Here is an 18714-nt window from a genome sequence, read left to right as displayed (position 1 = left end):
GTGTTTCACTGCTGTCATTACATTTGGGTAATCCGCTAGCAGGTTGCCCTCAGTCGGCCTGAATTCCAAATTCTCGGGTCCTGCGTCGGTTGCTGTCTCTTCTTCCATGACGTCAGGTTGCAGGGGTATAAAAGAGGCAGCTGACGCCATTTTCTTTAGTCTTTCTTGCCGCACAGTGCCTGAAGCAGAAGCAGTTCGCAAGTGCCGGTCCGCTGACTCCTCAAATTTTCAAATTCGAGTTTCAGAACCGAAGTCTTCACTAAAACGAAGTACCCCATTGGGGAAACTTTTTCTTGCTCCATACCGATGTCAGTAAAAGTTAATAATTGCATTACTTGTGGGAAGCAAATACCTCATAAGGATTTCCATTTGTACTGTATTCCTTGTCTAGGCCCTGATCATAACATGCCTAGCTGTCGGTTTTGTGCTGGATTTAACCAACGCACTATTAAGCATCGGTATAGTTTTGCTTCAAAATATTTTGGAAACAGATTTAACTAGCCTGAAATGTCATCGGATAGCAATCCGACTACTGGAGTTCACAAAAAACGAAAAGAAAAGGACAGAGACAGACCATCGGGGTCCAAAACCAACGACGAAGCTTCTCCTATGCCAGTCGCCGATTCGCCGGTACTCAGGTGCTTTCGCAGCCCCTGATACCCACTACTTTCGAGTCACAGGCCTCTACTGAGACTCATGTGGAGTCCGGCATGCCACAAGATTCTAAAAGTATTGTACCCGTGGATGTCTCTCCCTCGGATGGGTCCGGAGCCGCAGGCACCAGCTGCTGAGGGTGTCTTCAGGCCTCAACATTTCTATATAAAACCAACGCCAGCTTCAAAATCAAAGACAAAAGCAACTTCTAAAGCTAAAAAACCGACCCATAAGCAACGTGCTCAGGCCTCTATGCCCAAAAACCAGATGATCAAAATGGCTGAAGACCTAATTACCTTGCTCAGGGGTTCCCAACCCCCTCCTGATAAGAGGGCTAGGCAAGACACTGATTATGAATCTTCAGATCAGGTTTCTATTTCTTCTGATTCCTCTTCTGATCAGGAATTTTCTATACCACCCTATGAAGATTCTGATGCAGAGGAATCTATCCCATCTGCATCTCCTCCTGAAGATTATTCCTTTGGAGAAACCTTGCATACTTTGGGGGAGCTTTTTCACTGGGAGAGTCAAGATTTCTCAGAATCAAAAAAGAGGCTTAGGGATTTTCTTCTTCTCCCTCAGCATAGGCCTTTAGCCATACTTCCTGTTTTAGACATTGTGGATGATGTGTTTTCGGAGTCAAGCTTGACTCCAGACTCCTTACCTCCGGCTCCTAGCAAGCCAGACAGATATTACACTGCTGACACTGAAACTATTTTACAGGGTCCAAAAGGTGTAAAGGCCTCAACAGCAAAAAAATCCTACCCCCTCTGATAAAGATTCCAGGTCACTGGATAGATGGGGAAAGAAGGTTTATACATCTGCAACCTTGGCAATTAGGGCCCTAAACTGCCAGTTTCATATGCTTAAGTATCAACAGCATGTTATGGGATTACTGAAACAGAAAATTATGTTGATTTCTGAATGTGTAGAAAATAAAGAATTGCAGGAATTATTGCATGCAGCAGAACAAGTTGGAAAGCATACTTTGCAATGTGGTTTTGATTCCTTAGAGGCCTCCTGCAGGGCCGCAGTTACTGGATCTGTGATTAGAAGGCATGCCTGGCTACCTCCTACAGGGCCGCAGTTACTGGATCTGTGATTAGACGGCATGCCTGGCTAAAAGAGCAAAATTTGCCTGATCATGTTAAAGCTAAATTGCTGGATGAACCTGTATAGCATGATACTCTGTTTGGTATTAAGGCAGAAGAGATTTTAAAGAAAATGGAAGACAAAGCTAAGTCCATGCAAACTGTAAAAGACTTCCTACAAGTGCAGCCACCAAGATTCAGTAGACACTAGCCTACAAAATATTGGTCCTTTCCTGTGTCCGACAGAGCTCCACGGGGCAAATCCAGACACCCTAAAGGTTCTAGATACCAGTCACAGGATTCTTACAGGTCAAAGCAATGGGGTGCCTCTAATTAACTAATTGCCCCGGACTGGCCCCGCCAACACCGGTATCCAGTCCTAAGGAATATGTCTCATTTCCCAGCTTGGTACTTGCCTCAAATACCTTTCAGCAAAACAATCAGATCCTGCACAATCAGCTCCAAACACTGAACCTGGCAGCATGGCTGATCATGTAGTTATTCGAACAACACCTCTCAGTAAATCTGTGATGGATGTTATTTTGGAAGCCAGAAGGCCTAGTACTAAAAAATCTTATGCTGATAAATGAAAGAGATACTGTGCTTGGAACCAAGCACAGGGAACTGACACAGCAGAGCCAAATATTCCTCAGATTTTACAATACTTGACTGAGATGCTTGACTAAGGCCTATCTTTTTCATCAATAAAAATCCATGCCTCTGCCATCTCGCCTCATTACAACACAGAGCCACCAATCTTTTCTCACCCTTTGCTAAAACATTATCTTAGAGGGGCCAAAAATGTAAGGCCTCCCAGAAGATCACCAAATCCTGCATGGGACCTCAACTTTGTGTTGGAAAAGCTCACCCTGCCTCCATTTGAATCAGCTGCTACTTGTTTGTGTCTTTCGGCTTTTCCCGGTTAGGGGTCGCCACAGCAGAACTCCGGTCCGCTAATGATTGGCAGTAGAGTTTTACGTGCTGGCTTGCCAGGCCTAACGCACAACCTTCAACGAAGGAACGCCCATTCACACGTCACCACACAGAAGACGCTCTAACTGAGAATCGAACGGGCAACATCTAACTGTGAGGCGACAACGCAGAACCAGCTGCTACTACAGGTATAAAATTTTTAGCATGGAAAACAGCTTTGCTCCTGGCAATTACGTCAGCAAGAAGGGTTTCCGAGCTACAGACCCTCATGGCTGTGGAGCCCTTTATCATATTTTACCCAGACAGGGTGTCCCTCAGGACCAATCCTTCCTTTATGCCTAAGGTGGTTTCCAGTGTGGCTCTTAACCAAACTATTCATCTGCCAACTTTTTATCCAAATCCGCAGAACAAGGGGGAGCGGATTCTGCATTCCTTGGACGTACACAGACAACTAAGATTCTACTTGAGCAAGACTAAAGCTCTAAGAAAAATTGAGCAGCTACTGGTGGCACTTGCTGCAGGATCAGAGGGAATGGCTATTTCAAAGCAGACTATTTCAAAGTGGGTAAGCCACTGCATTCGTTTCTGCTACTTACATCATGGTAAACCGGTGCCCAAGGGCATTAGGTCTCATTCCACCAGGGCTGCAGATACATCAGCAGCTTTTCTCAGAGGGGTACCAACCAAAGACAATTTTAGAAGCTGCTACTTGGAGTTCTGTTCATACTTTTACAAAGCATTATCATTTGCCTCTCTTCTCTAAGTCCAGGGCAGGCTTTGCCACTGCAGTTCCGCAGGACCTTATAGCCGCCCCTAATGCTGTTTAGCTCTGGCCTCCCAACCATAGCTTTGGGATTCTACCCAAATGTAATGACTGCAACAGTGAAACATGAAGAACATAGTACAGTTGTGTACACTTACCATAAATGTAGATGTTCGAGTGTATTCACTGTTGCAGTCCAGGTTACCCGCCCGCCTTTTATTCTGGAGCTTCTCTTTCCTTCACTATATACTACAGCCTTTGTGGTGTATTTGCTTTTAAATGAAGGTAAAGTTTATGTTGTTGCATGTATATATAGTTTATATACTCTTATATATATATTTTTGTTCCCCATTTGGGGGGCACCTGACATCTGGGTCAAGAAAAACTAAAGAAAATGGCGTTAGCTGCCTGTTTTATACCCCTGACGACCTGACATCATGGAAGAAGAGACCGCAAATGACGCAGGACCCAAGACTTTGGAATTCAGGCCGACTGAGGGCAACCTGCCAGCAGATTACCCAAATGTAATGACTGCAACAGTGGGTAAGTGTACACAACTGTATTTTCAAGTAACACTCTTTCCAAAGCATGTAGTCTTCCCTGGAGACTAGGTTGCATGGCAGCCTCCTATGGATGACCGTTGTTCCCTTTTTTGCCTTGCAAACTTTTTTGAGGATGTCCTGCCTCTGACGCCTGTTATAGTGCACACTGATGACATGTCAGTTTGTTAGTATGTCAGCAGTAGGGGGAGGAACACTGTCCTACCCCTTCTACAGAGAGGCCATAAAGATGTGACAGTGGTTGATCTCTGTAAACCACTTTCTAACTACAGCACACATACTGTGGAAATTGAACATTCTGACAGACAGCATCAGTAGATGTCTTATTTCTCATTAGTGGTTCCTCAGTCAGTCGTCAACCTCATTTTTAGCTGTTGGGCCAACCTTATCACGACCTTCTTGCTTTCTGCTGTAACTACAGATACAGCAGATACCCTTTTGTAATTCTTCCCTTGGGAGTACTCCAAAGGGATGCTTGATGTTGCTGTTGGGCCCCAGGTCCCTTCATGCTTTTACCAATCTACCATAGATCTTGGAGTGTCTGCTAAGCCAGCAACTTGTAGCACTCTTGTCATCCTCATTCGTACTTTTGGACTCTTCTGGCATGGTCTCTCTCTGATATCATCTGGGATATCTTCCATGGATTCTGGAGCCCAGTTGAGATCTCTGATATCACCATTAGTAGATTTATCATCCTGATCCCCATGCCCTAAAACTGTCTGTATGGTTTCTCTGTTTCCAGTGATTTTAAGACGGTGTAAGCTCGCTTCCCTCATTGGGGCATTAGCCAGCAGGTTCAGAAACTCTACTTTTCATTGCTTGCAATGTTATATTGCATACTTTCCCCGAGCCTCAGATGAATACGGGTTCTGTTCACCCAGTCGGCCTATCCGGGTAGACACATGTCAAATAAATAAATAATTAACTACCTATTTGGGTTTCTTTCTCAAACTTGTTTCCACTCAGCTACTATAGCCACGACGTCAATGCAACTGTTGGTCTGCTTTCCAAAAAAAAAAAAAACTTCAGAGAATCTGATCAACTATTTATCTCCTTTCTCCCATTCGCTTAGGTCAAGCGGTGTCCAGTCACACTACCTGTATGGATTACAGATGGTAATTCTATTATTTATTTGTTAAAAGATTTGCAATTGCCTAGTCCTTCAAAAGCCCACTTACCAGATCAATGGCCATTTTATCTGCCTTCTCCCCGAGAACTTCCCTTCGTAGTGGAGAATAACAATCAGTACAGTCCTTAGTATTTATCACCTTTTCTGATTTGTCAATTATATTTATTTTCTGTATGGGGCCAACAGTATAGAAAATCTGTCCGGCTGTTTATTTCCCCTTCCTTCTAACTGCTTGGGTTAAGTGGTCCCATATATATTCCTAGTCAATTAGACTACTGACTGTATTTCACTGATTCATTTACAAAGCGGTTTAGAATTGCTTTATCATCCTAGAGCCATTTTATGAGTTCTATGTCTACCTTATCAATTCTCTTACCGCAGTTTTTTTGTTGGATATTTCTCATACAGTAATTTATTTGTATGCTCATACACTTGTTACAGTTTACCTTTAAAATGTCGCAACATACTTGTGTGACTGTTTACTTACCCGACTTGAAATGTCAGAAAAGGGAATGTTGAATGCTTAAAAGTGCAAACATGCTCCATAAAGAAAGTCAACACTCTGCAAATGTTGACTTTGAGCGAAATTACCTGCACTTCCGTATTTCTCCTATGAACGTTTTGTAGAGGGACAAGCCCCCTGCACCCCCTGCTACTTATATATACAAACTCCGAGATTGCACTACAGTGAGGGAAAGGGTACATTTCCTAATCCCCACTGTAGTGCAATCTCATCTCAAAATGCCGAAGTCACAACAGCGAACGCACACTAGCATTCACTGTTGTGAATTTGGCATCTTTTTCTTCGCTCATTCAAATCTTTGAAAACATACTTTTGCATATCTGAGCTAAACACAATGAAGCCACAACATTTTAGAGGTGCACCCTTGTGACACATTATAAACTGGGCATTGTCCCTAGAAACAGACCTTCCTTTGGTTTTTTGGTATTCTGGCATATTCTTCCTTGAGGGTCTCCCAAGAATTGTGTAACTGGAGACTCTGCCCATCAGTGAGGAAGAATGAGAAGGACAACACATTAGGAGTTATGTACTTACCATAACTTGGTACATTTGTTGTCCATTCTCATTCCTTTCTCACCTTCCCTCCAAGCCACCCCCCAGCCTTGTATTTTCTAGAAGGATATTGGACATTCTGGGAACTTTGAGTTCCAAGGTTTCAGCATAATTCTCTCTTACCTGTCCTGTCTCTATAAATCAGTAGACATAGGCAGCAAACTCGATCTGAGGAGTTAGAGGTAGTGTGTTGCATTATGAGAAGAGGAATGAGCTTGAGATTAGGATCTGAAGTCTGGAAAGTGTGGCCAAGTTGGATCTTAAGATCAGATCCGTAACCCATTAGTGAGGAAGAATGAGAATGGACAACACATATACCAAGTTATGGTAAATGCATAACTCCTATTTTACTCATTCTTATGAAACATCGAAACAATGTACTGCTGCAAGTTGTTTTAATATCTGTATGTATTTTCATGGATGGGAAATGCAGATGAGCAGTTAGATTTATTAAGAGGAATCTAATAATATCTAATATCACCCATTCTGACCACAAGGATATATACCTAATTTATTAGCGGAAAGATTTAGTACTAACTTTACCCCTCCTACCCACATTGTTTCTCTCACTATCCATGAGAATTTAGTTTTCCCTGTAATCACCTTGGAACAAGTCTCAGAATCCCTGTCCAGAGGTTAAAAATAATGCTTCACAGGGCCAGACAACCTACCAGGCTGCATTCTTATCGGTGCCAAGTATGTACTATCTGAACCTCTACTTAAACTGTTCGATCTCAACCTATTTGCAGGGCTTGTTCCTGATTCCTGGAGAACAGCCACGGTAACTCTGCCACAGAAAGGTGGCCCTCTCTACAGACCCAGATAATCATAGACCCGCCAGCCTCACAAGCCTTATATGTAAAGCCAAGGAACGTATCATAGCAAAATTGCATTATGCAGATTTCAGTAACTTAACAGATCAAGATCCCAATAAGATTGGTTTTGTGAAGAGCAAGTCCTGTCTCCCAGACCTAGTAAGCTCCTTTGAAAAGGTTATAGGGCTGTGGACGTTGGTCATTCCTTGCACACTAAACATTTTGACCTGACCCAAGGCTTTTGACACGACCCCCATGCTGATATTATTGAAATATTAGATAAGCTTAATATAAACCCCAGCATCGTCGCGGAATTGAAAGTTGGTTATCAATCATATCCCAGGTTGTGAAAGTTGCTGCTTCTGTCTCTGAATGTAAACTTGTAATTAGTGGGGTGGCACAGGGATCAGTCCTTGGCTCTTTCCTGTTTGTCATTTATTTCCAGACATCCAAGACACTGTCCTGGAAGTGTGGTTGTCCAGGTGTGCTGATGACTGCAAACTGGGCAGTTTTATTTGATCATCCACTGATGCAAAACAGTGTCAGCAAGGGCTGAAGTACGCATATTTGTGGTATATCAAAAATGGTGTCAAACTAGATGGAAAAAAAAGAGTGCAGCATAGTAGCATTTGGTAGAAAGCTTGTGCCTACCTCATATTTTATAAATGGTACTCCTGTTCAGACAGATTTGGACATAAGAAACCTAGGTACTTGTGTGGATAACTTTCTCGAATTCTTTCCAGGCTTCCACCACAGTCGGGAAATCCTTCTGTATGGCCCAGTTAATTTCCAAGGGAATATAGATTGTCCTGTTACTATAACTTTCCCATATCAAACCTATCACTGAATACGGTGCCCCCTTTGGTATGCACAGATCCAAGTATGTTACTCATCTGGAAATTCCCCAAAGATTTCTAACTAAGAAAATTTAAAGGTTAAATCCTTCAGTTATCCCGATAGATCAGCACAGCTCTCCTTATACTCAATAGCTTACAGGTAGCGGTAAGGTGAATCCTGTCTTGTCAAACTCAAGTCAAACCAAGTGCTACTTTAACTAGCATTAAGGCTAATTTTGATGACTGGATGGGTAGACACAAAGCTACACCAGGGTTATTGTTTATATCCCTGCTCGATTTGTGATGGTGCTTGAAAAGGGTGGCAAAAATGTTATGTTTGTCTACTTAAAGGTGTATAAGGTTAGACATCTTATGGTCCCTGTAATATCTATATGTTCCTATGTTCTGCTGACTATGGGAATGCTTTTTCATCCTTTTGTATTTTCTATATGTAGGTTTATGTAGCAAAATTTTCACTGTAATATATGTATTCATTGTTTGTCTTTATTCATATTTTTTTCTGTGTACTTTGTTTATGTAACAGTTTGCTTTACTTTCATGAAGCCCACAGTCATGAAAATCATAATCCCGAGACCGTAACTTCAAAAAACCATAATGCTGAAGACCACAGTAGCAAACTCCTGGATTTGTCCCACTGCAAGACCCATGTTAGAACTTTTTCCTGGATCCATATCCCTGCAGGACCCATGTTAGCACTTTTTCCTGGGTCCATATCTCTGCAGGACCCATGTTGGCACTTGTTCCTAGGTTCACACTGGTAGGACATTTCGGTATTCCTGATGTTTAGACATTGTGGTCTTCACAGTATTGTTCTTTCGATATTATGGTCTCAAGATTATGGTTTTCAAAATTGTGAACATCAAAATTGTGTTAGTAAACCTAATACATAATATCTGAGTATGTATATTACTAACCTCCCCTGGATGGTGAAGCTGGCTCTGGCCACTCACTCCCACCCTTTCCTTGGCTATCTTCTCCAGCACCTTGACTATTAATCGAACTGGATCACAGTTAAGGCTTTGTCCATATGTGTTATAGAAAATTATACGATCGCCTGCACCTTAGTGGTACTGTGAGGTGACCTGTAAAATTTAAAAAGCAGTAGCTATATTTAGATGATCATATTCCTTTGACTGTGGTAGTAGAAGCAAAAATGCTGGGGTGTAAATGGGGGGGGGGGGTAGAAATGTATGATAAAATATTGAAAGTACACAAATAATGTTAAATTTACTGCTGTTAAGGCAGTAGTAAATCCTAAGAAAATATGTGTATAAAGATTAAAATAATGACTTCAGCAATCCTTGTTTATGTTATTACTTTGTTACAGAGAAAAGCTTTTGGAATTCCTGTTGTCACTGAAGCAGCCAGATGGTTCTTTCCTCATGCATTTGGGTGGTGAGGTAGATGTCAGGTAAGTGTTAATTCTTTGTGAAATGCTGTTAAGAAAAATTTTCATGACCTACTTGAAGTTGCCAGATTTTTTAATTAAAACGCTGGTTCAATTCTTTAGGTTAAAGGTACTAATGTATATCAGGTTGATGTGTAGTAATTGAAGCACATGGATTATCAGTATTGGTGGTTTGATTAGGAAATTACAAAGTAAATTACTGGTGGCCTTTTGAGGAAAGACCAGCTCCTACTTGTTCTTCAGTGCAGTACAAAAATTATTCCTTCTCCTGTCCCATGTTTGTTTTGGAAAATGTCTCCATATAGATTTGAAAGTTGTAGTGTGCTGGCTTGGCTGCACTAGTAACAATAAAACTCTAGTCTTTATGCAGTGCTTGAAGTGGGAGGAGGGGTGGATAATATTGTAGCCTGTTTGATCAAGATGCTTTTCAATGGAAGGCCTGTGATCAGTATACTCTTTGTACTGGAGGGATGTACTCAGCAGTGGACACAATATTATTTGAGGACAGAGTGCACTTCAAAGGGTGGGTAGGCTGGTGGTGAACAGAGCGGCTCACTGTGCCACTGTCAACTTAATATTTTAAAGCATGAAAGGTAGGGTGATTCTAAGCATTACTGCAAAGTGGGTAGATGATAGATAAACTGAACGGAGAGTCTGGCTGGAAAAAAAATACTTTTGATACCATGTAAAAAGTCCTGCTGGATCAAAGATGGGATGTTGGGAATTGTGTTCATTCAAAGTATTGCTCAAGTTCTGCACAGAGTATACTTTGTAAATAGCTGAAGTAAATAGGTTACAGTGAAAGTTCGTACCTAGAAAAGAGTACTGGAACAGTTGTGAAAAGAAACCAAAAAAGCATAACACATTGAAAGGGATGGAAAATAAAACTGCTGCAGATCTGTTAATATTATGATGTGGTTACATGAACGAGCTAAAATGAATGCACAGCTGTGGGGAAATAATTGGAATATCTCAAGGGTATGCAAATTAATCAGTACTTAAATGCATTCTGCTGAGCAGTAAATTTTGTTAAAGCACTGATTTATTAACTGATCCATCTTGATGGGAACAAAAACATAATAAAACACTTTTTAGTTTGGGTTCATTTGTTTCCAAAAAATAAAACTGTCACATTCTGTGATCTTATTGTTTTCTACATGGCATATTGCAGACATTTTAGTGTGCTGACCTAACTAAAAGTGAGTGGATTTTATTTTTCTTTGATAGATTCCAATCTCTCATGCCCTTTTTAGATATGACAGCAGCTACATGAGCAGTGATGGGTACAACATAGCCAGTAACCAGTATGTTTTTGAGAGTTATAAAGAAGCTAGAGTACATCTTAAAACCAGTGTGTGTACAGGAAAGATGTGCTGAACTCTACACAGTGATTGAAGGTCACAACTGAACCACAGACTCTGGAGCTGTAGGGTAGGACATGTGTCAGTGATGCAGTGCTGCTCCTTTCCTTGGGGAGCATGGACTCTTGAGAAATAACTTCGGTTGCAGGTAAGATTAGGCAGTGAATACACTTGCACATCAGCAAAGCCTTACTCTGTCCAGCAAGATGACTGATCAGCTGGCCTTGGGGATTACACAATGGCGGTGGTACTTTGGACTACAGTCTGTACTGATGCTTGCTTTTAAATGTAATTTGTAACATTTAAGGTACTAAATAATTTTCACACAAGACAGTTCATCATGAGACAGTTCAGAGCAACAACCTCCTTTATTGCACAGAAAGACGCATATGTGGATGACTAGGAAAGCAAGATCCTGTCTCCTCGAGGTACAGCAGTCATGCAATTTTATATCTTTTTTCATTAAAAGCAACATTGTAACAGCCCCAAAACTGTCACTGACTAATTAGAAATGAAGACTACAGTATTAATTTTGCTAAGATCTGCTGCTTGTTATGACATTCCATATCAGGCACAAGTTCTGAATTAAATTATAGAACTTTCTCCTCAGACTAAATCTTATACATTAACCCTGTCAACACTCCTATATTGGTCAGGAAGCAAATTAGCAGATACATGTGCATTTGAGATTTCATTCTGCTTTGAAAGCATATCAGAAATGATATACACACACCAATATTGTTCATATCTCTGTACTTCTCACCTTTCACGCATTGAGGTGGAATGCATAATTAAACTGATAAATGTCCCCTAATCGTTGTAGGTCATGTTGGTAGTACTGATTATCAAGGCCTGAAGCCATCCCATGTAAACAATTGAGCCACAGGCCCTTAAAAAATACCTGTTCAGTCACAAGTGATGGAGAACACAAGTAACCAAAAACCACCCACACAAACTGAAGTAAGCATTTTTATGGAGTGGCAAGTTCCCACACACATCACAGTAAACATTTTTATGGGAGGCAAGTTCTCTTGCACTCTTGTAGCATGGGGCAGAATTCGATGTTTTATATTCAAGCAGTTAGTACCCGACCTGAAGTGATGGTCAGTATTTGGAAGATGATGATTTAACATTTTATATAAATTGTGAATTACTGCATCTTCACAGAATGAGCTGTAAACAAAATTATTAGTGAGTGTAGGGGTGCTAAGGACATATGGTGAAATAAGTCCTTGTTATTGGGGAATTTGCTTAGTAAACTACTTAGAGCTGTATAATAGAAAGCTGTTTTGGAACCTTGTTTTTTTCTTTTTTTTTTAATCTGCTTATTTCTCTGTGTTTCGCTGCTAAGGACCACTTTTGGATCATAGGAGGTTACTATGGTAATGGCCCCGAGGCCCTTACAAGCCTAGCCAAGAGTTTATCCCCAAAAAAGAAACCTCAGTCAGCACCTGTCGCCCCTGTCAATGAGGGACACAGGTGGAACCCCTGGGACACATTTGTGGTTTCCCATCCATGTTGTGCTTGGAGGATCAGAACCGTACTCTGTTTGACGTGTATGGGAAGTCTATTCCAGAGACGGGGCAGCCTCTGGGAGACAAACCTGTCTCTCCAGCAGGTTTTGCTAATGTTGCATATTAGATTTAGTCCTTTCAAGCCGGTAATGTTTGAGGAGTTAGACTTAAAGATATGGAGCATTGCTAGTAGGGCAGGGTCCAAGATTGCCTTGTAGGTGAGACACAGATCACCCCTATGTAATCTGTACGATACCAAGTAGAGTGATAGTGATTTCAGCCTGTCCACATTGGGACAGGTGTTGGAGGCCATGGATTTTCTTTGTAAGGTATTTCTGTGGCTTTTCCAGCTGGTGCAGGTGTTTGGAGAGGTACATTCCAAATGGTATGTTGTACTCAATTATTGGCCTAATGAGGGAGGAGTACAGAGAGGTAATAACCTCCTTTTTTTCTAGATGCAATCCCTTTACTTGTGAGATGAACCAAGTAAAAGGCTTTTCTGACCACTGCTGCTACATGGTCTAATATGAGATCGTTTTCAACCTGTGTGTCCAGGTCTCTCACCACAGGTTGTGTGCTTAAGGGTTGCTGTTGATGTGGTAATCAGTGGGGGCGGTGTTTTTGCCAAATGGTACGATAATACATTTTTTTGCATTTAACTTAAGGCAATGACTTTTGCACCAGTCATTTGTTGCTGTGAGACCCTCTTGTAGTATGTTAGCATCTTTTGGAGAGTCAGTGACAGCACCCAACTTACAGTTGTCTGCAAACTTGGTCAGCCACGGGCCTTTTCTCTTTGCCTGGAGTCTGAGAAGTAAATGCCAAACAGTAGGGGTCCCAGGACTGATCCCATGGGAACACCAGTAGCGATAGGCCTACTGTCAGAGATGGAGGCACCTATTTTGACCTTGTGACACCTATCGGTGAGCCACTTGGCCACCCACCTGATGAGATAGGGATTTATGCCAAGTTGTGTTAGCTTTTTGATGATGCCAGTGTAGAGGATTGTGTCAAAGGCTTTGGCCAAGTCAAGGTAAGCTGTAGGTGCTGACTTTCCCTCATCCAGGGTCTTGGTGACAGTCTCAAAAAAGTCAGCCAGGTTCAACAAGCAAGATCTGCCCTTGATAAATCTGAACTGGGTGGGGTCAAGTGCTTGGAGATTGCCTATGTCCTTGTTTATGAGCTCCATAATAATACGCTCCATGGCTTTACAGATCAGGCTTGTCAAGTTGTTGGGGCGATAGTTGCCAGGGTCAATAGTGGCACCACCCTTGTGCAAGGGGATGACGATGACAGTTCTCCACTCTGGTGGAATGATGCCTGCACTTAGACTGCGGTTGAATAGGGTGCTCAGTGGTGAAGCTAGTTCTTGCTGGAGTTGGTGCAGAATACAGGCAGGGATAATATCAGGTCCCATGAAGCTGTGTTCTTTGCCTTGGGTAGGGCCTTTAACACTTGATCTATGGAGTTGTGAGGTGTGGGACAAGTACTGGAAATGTCAGATGGGCCTGTGGGGGAGGACAGGGGGTGAAGTTTGCTATGAGCCTATCTGGTAGCAAGTTGGCTAAGTCAACAGGATCAGTGTAAGTTTTACCATTAAGTACTAATTTGGAACAAACCTGGGCTTTGCCATGGAGATTCCTGACATAACTGAAGAAGGCTTTGTGGTTTCCTTTTGCTTCGGAGGCCAGTTTCAATTCATAATTGGCTCTGGAGGTTTTCACTAATGATTTAATTTGCTTGTTGAGGCTAAGGATGGAGTTTTTCCAATTGGGAATTTGTGCCTTTTTACCTTTGGACAACAGTTTCTTCCTTTTGTTCTTAAGCTTGTTGATAGAAGATGTCCGCCAGATAGGTTTGTGTTTCCTTGGTGAGCAGGTTTTAGTTCTGTTGGGCATGGCTGAGTCCATGTAGTTATACAGGTGCTTTTATACTACATTGGCGTACTGTTCAGCATAGTTGTCTGCATCCTCAAAGGGGGATGGTGGTGTGAAGCTACTGATACCCTCCCTTAAGATATTGTAGTCAGCTTTTGAGAAGTTTTTCAGCCTGGTTACGGCTGGGAAGGGCTGGGCAGGATAGAAACTATGACTGAGACAGCCGATGGTCTGATCTCACCAGGGAAGAACTTACTATGGGAGTGGTACAGCGGTCGCCCATGTTGATGAGAACCAAGTCCAGAATATTATCTCCCTTTGGGGGGGATGAGACAAAAGCTGGCCTAGTGTGTTAGAATTGATGAAGTCAGGAAATCATTGGGTGAGTGCATTAGTGCAGGAATAGTTCTCCCAGTCTATGGTGGGGTAGTTGAAGTCACCATGGATCAGGGTGTTAGAGGGTACATTGATAGTCAGGTAGGTCCAGGTAGGAGGAGTGGTTGTCCTGAGTCATGGAGGTGGATCTGTAGCAGACTATAACTTGGATGGCTGTCCTGCCAACTGTCTAGTTCTAGTCCGTCATGCTGGCAAACCAGTCTGGCGGTGTGCTGGTGTTTAATGAAGATAGAGACTCCACCACTCTTAATCTTCCTGACCTCATTTTTGGGGTCAGAATGTGTGAAATGAGGTATAGCCTGGTAAGGCAGGGGTGCGCTCCGCAGCCTTGAACCAAGTTTCTGTGATTGCACAGATGTTGGCATCTTCCAGTACGAGGAGAGCCTCCAATGAATGAATTTTCAGGTTAAGGCTCCTAGCATTAAGCAACATGACCTTCAATTTGCTTTTTGACATATCTTTTATGTTGGAAGATTTGTCTTTGGGATATTGCCTAAAAAGGCACAAAGGGGGAGGCAAAAGCATTGGCCAGAATCTGGAATCCCAGGGGTGACAGGTGCAGGTCATCTCTGGCAAAGCATCGAGGCCTGTCAACCATGTGATCCCAGGCAGACAAATACTAGATCCCCTTGGAATGACACCAGAAGCTAAGCAAATTGTTGAAGTCAGCTACTTTTCGTTGGTATTGTGGTATAATTCTTGGTGAAGGTAGAATGCTGCTTAGGGCTAGGGTAATACCTGCCCTGGGACACATACTCATAGAGTTCAATCATGTCTCTCTTCATATAGTCCAGGGAGGTACGTCTTAAGTCATTCACATCAACAAGAACAGTGACAAAGTCATACTTGTAGCTATTGTGGAGAGACTTAAGTGCTTGTGTGATGTGGTGGATTCTGGCACCTGACAGACAACTGACCATGACCTTCTCCTTGTCGAGCCTGGTGAGGGGGCCATCGGTATGTCTCACAACTGAGTCGCCAATGACTAGTATGTTTGGTTTATTGTTATGCCTTATGGGCTGTGTTGGTTTATTGTTATGCTTATGGGCTGTGTTTGTGAGACACTGGTGTGTTGTCTGCTGTCTGTGATGTGTTTGCTGTTGTGTGCGGAATGCTTGTGAGTATGTTTTGGAGGTCTCTGCTGTTTAGGTATTTTTTTTTTATTGAGGACCACTGCATAGATGGGTGTGTGTTGTGCTTGGCTATGTAATGTGGGTGATGTGGTGTTTGTGCTGGCATTCTCCTCTTTGTCAGGGGTACTGACTGTGGTCCGAGAGAGCACGGATTCCAGGTTACTGATGTAGATGTTTTTCTCGCAAGTAAAATAGTTGTGTGCTAGGAGAAGAGGGTTGTCAGTGAACATGAGACAGTTGCTACACTGTCTCAGTATGCCCATGTTGACCAGGCTGACAGGAGAAACTGATGGGAATTGTCCAGACATAGTGTTCTGAAAACTTCGGACTTATGGAGAGAGGGTTTTGATATGGGTTTGTCCGCAAGAGTGTAGACCTCGCAAACCTTCTTAAATGTAAAACAACTGGCCTGAAACCCAAGTGCTAAAACCAGAACTAAGAGGCTTATAATAACACACACATTTAATCAGGCTACTAACAAGCAGTAGTAAGTGCAGCAGAACAGAAGCATTTGAACACTTAAGAGCAATCAGCAAAGTAAAGTAATAAAGTACGAAGAACACAATTACAGTAAAAGCAGCTGAACAAAGTGTGATTTTTTTTTTTCATTTTTTTTAAGTGGAGAGAAAGGAAACAGAAGATAATTCAAGGTTAAGAAACTAAGGGGGTTGGCCTTCCCAGATGCTCTGTCTGTACACAGTACAATGAGTTGATGAAATGGGACTGGGAGGACTGTCCAAAATCAAATAAGCAAGGGGGGTAGTCGTTCCCAAATGATCTTGCTGTACTGTGTAGACTGAGTAAATGAGATGGGACTGGGAGGAGTGTCCAAAATCAAATTTACAGTAGGAGCAGGAAATTCCAAAGCCACCAAGTTTAAGAATACAGCAACACTTGTACGGGAGGGTGGGAAAAACAAAATGCAGACAGAGATCAGCAATATTCAGTCAAGCAAATACATGTAGTACAATTTTGTAACTATCACTGAAACAGATCAATTGCAAAAAAGTAAACATATATCAGCTTTGTTTGTGTACCCAGATGCCTATAGAATTAATCACAGTCAGGCTACAAGGAGGCAGTTCTGATACTGAACACAGTCTCAGCAATGTAACTATACCAGTAGTATAAAAGAAAAGTTAGACCCTCAAGCAATCAGATAAACACAAAAAGCTGTTTGACAATTAGCTCACACCTTGGATGAGGTGGCTTCACAGAATGTAAAGCAACCCCCACTGTGAAACCAGCTGAACAAAATGCAGACAGAGACCAGCAATATTCAATCAAATAAATAAATGCAGTACAGTTTTGTTATCAAAATGCAGAGACCAGCAGTATTCAATCAAGCAAATAAATAAATGCATTACAGTTTTGTTAACAAAATACAGAGACCAGCAATATTCGAACAAAAAATAAATAAATAAATAAATAAATGCAGTACAGTTTTAACAAAATGCAGAGACCAACAATATTCAATCAAGCAAATGCAATACAGTTTTGTCAACTAAATGCAGACAGACTAGCAGTATTCAGTCAAGTAAATAAATAAATGCAGTTTTGTAATTATGAAACAGACGAAGTGCAAAAATGTATACTTACATCAGCTTTCTGTATCCACGTGGATGTAAATCAATCACAACCAGTCTACAAGGAGGCAGGTCTGATACTGAACACAGTCTCACAGAAATGTAACTCTGTATACATACGAGTAGTATAAAAGAAAAGAAGTTAGACCCTCAGACAATCAGCTAAACACAAAAATCTGTTGACCAGTAGCTCACATCTTGGATGGGGTGGCTTCACAGAATGTAAAGCAACCCCCACAGTGAAACCAGCTGAACAAAATGCAGAGACCAGCAATATTCAATCAAGCAAATAAATAAATGCAGTACAGTTTTGTTAACAGAATGTAGAGACCAGCAATATTCTATCAAACAAATAAATAAATGCAGTACAGTTTTAACAGAATGTAGAGACCAGCAATATTCTATCAAGCAAATAAATCAATGCAGTACAGTTTTGTTAACAAAATGCAAAGACCAGCAATATTCATTCAAGCAAATAAATAAATGCAGCATAGTTTTGTTAAAATGCAGACAGAGACCAGCAATATTCAGTCAAGCAAATAAATAAATGCAGTACAGTTTTGTAACTGTGATTGAAACAGATCAAGTTCAAAAAAGTATACTTATATCAGCTTTGTGTATCCAGACAGCTATAGAATGAGTCACAGCCAGGCTGCAAAGAACCATTTCTGATGCTGAACACAGTCTCACAGAAATGTAACTCTTTATCCCAGTAGTATAAAAGAAAAGTTAGACCATCAGGCAATCAGATAAACACAAAAAGCTGTTTGATCGGTAGCTCACACCTTAGATGATGGGGTGGCTTCACAGAATGTAAAGCAACCACCACTGTAAAACCAGCTTAACAAAATGCAGACAGAGACCAGCAATATTCAGTCAAGCAAATAAATAAATGCAGTACAGATTTGTTAACAAAATGCAGAGACGAGCAATATTCAGTCAAGCAAATTATTGCAATACAGTTTTGTCAACGAAATGCAAAGACCAGCAATATTCAGTCAAGCAAATAAATAAATGCCGTACAGTTTTGTTGACAAAATGCAGACAAACCAGCAATATTCGATTAAGCAAATAAATTCAGTACAGTTTTGTTAACAAAATGCAGATAGACACCAGCAGTATTCAGCCAAGCAAATAAATAAATGCAGATGTTCTTCATGTTTCACTGTTGCAGTCATCACACTTTGGTTATCTGCCTGCAGGTAGCCCTCAGTTGGCCCGAATACCAGAGTCTTGGGATTTCTGCGTCAGATGCTGTCGCCTCTTCCATGACGTCAGGTTGTCAGGGGTATAAAACATGCAGCCGACGCCATTACATCAGTCTTTCTTACTGAGAAGGAGCCCAAAGCAGAAGCAGTTTGCAAGTGCCGGTCGGCCGCTACCTGAAATTTTCATTTTTTCGAGTTTCAGACTTGAAGTCTTCTAAAGCCAAGTACCCCGTTGGGGATTCTTTTTTCTTGCTGTAACCAATGTCAGAAAAAATTAACAATTGTCTTGCCTGTGGAAAGCAAATACCTCACAGAGATTTTCATTCTTACTGCATCACCTGTTTAGGCCCAGAC

The 18714-nt window shown here is 41.6% G+C and overlaps 1 protein-coding gene across 1 annotated transcript in view; it reads left to right on the top strand.

The window, feature by feature from the left end:
* LOC122804334 (protein farnesyltransferase subunit beta-like) overlaps positions 1 to 18714 on the top strand; it is a 968002-nt gene that overhangs the window by 363059 nt on the left and 586229 nt on the right. The window contains exon 6 of the mRNA XM_044074139.1: positions 9205 to 9288. Within this exon, the coding sequence (XP_043930074.1) occupies positions 9205 to 9288 (84 nt within the window). The remainder of the gene's footprint in view (positions 1 to 9204; positions 9289 to 18714) is intronic.

Source organism: Protopterus annectens, chromosome 6.part0 (genome assembly GCF_019279795.1).
Source record: "Protopterus annectens isolate FY-2018-M chromosome 6.part0, PAN1.0, whole genome shotgun sequence".
Lineage (NCBI taxonomy): Eukaryota > Metazoa > Chordata > Ceratodontiformes > Protopteridae > Protopterus > Protopterus annectens.
The sequence above is the reverse complement of the archived record's forward strand: the minus strand, read 5'-3'. Positions and strand labels throughout refer to the sequence as shown.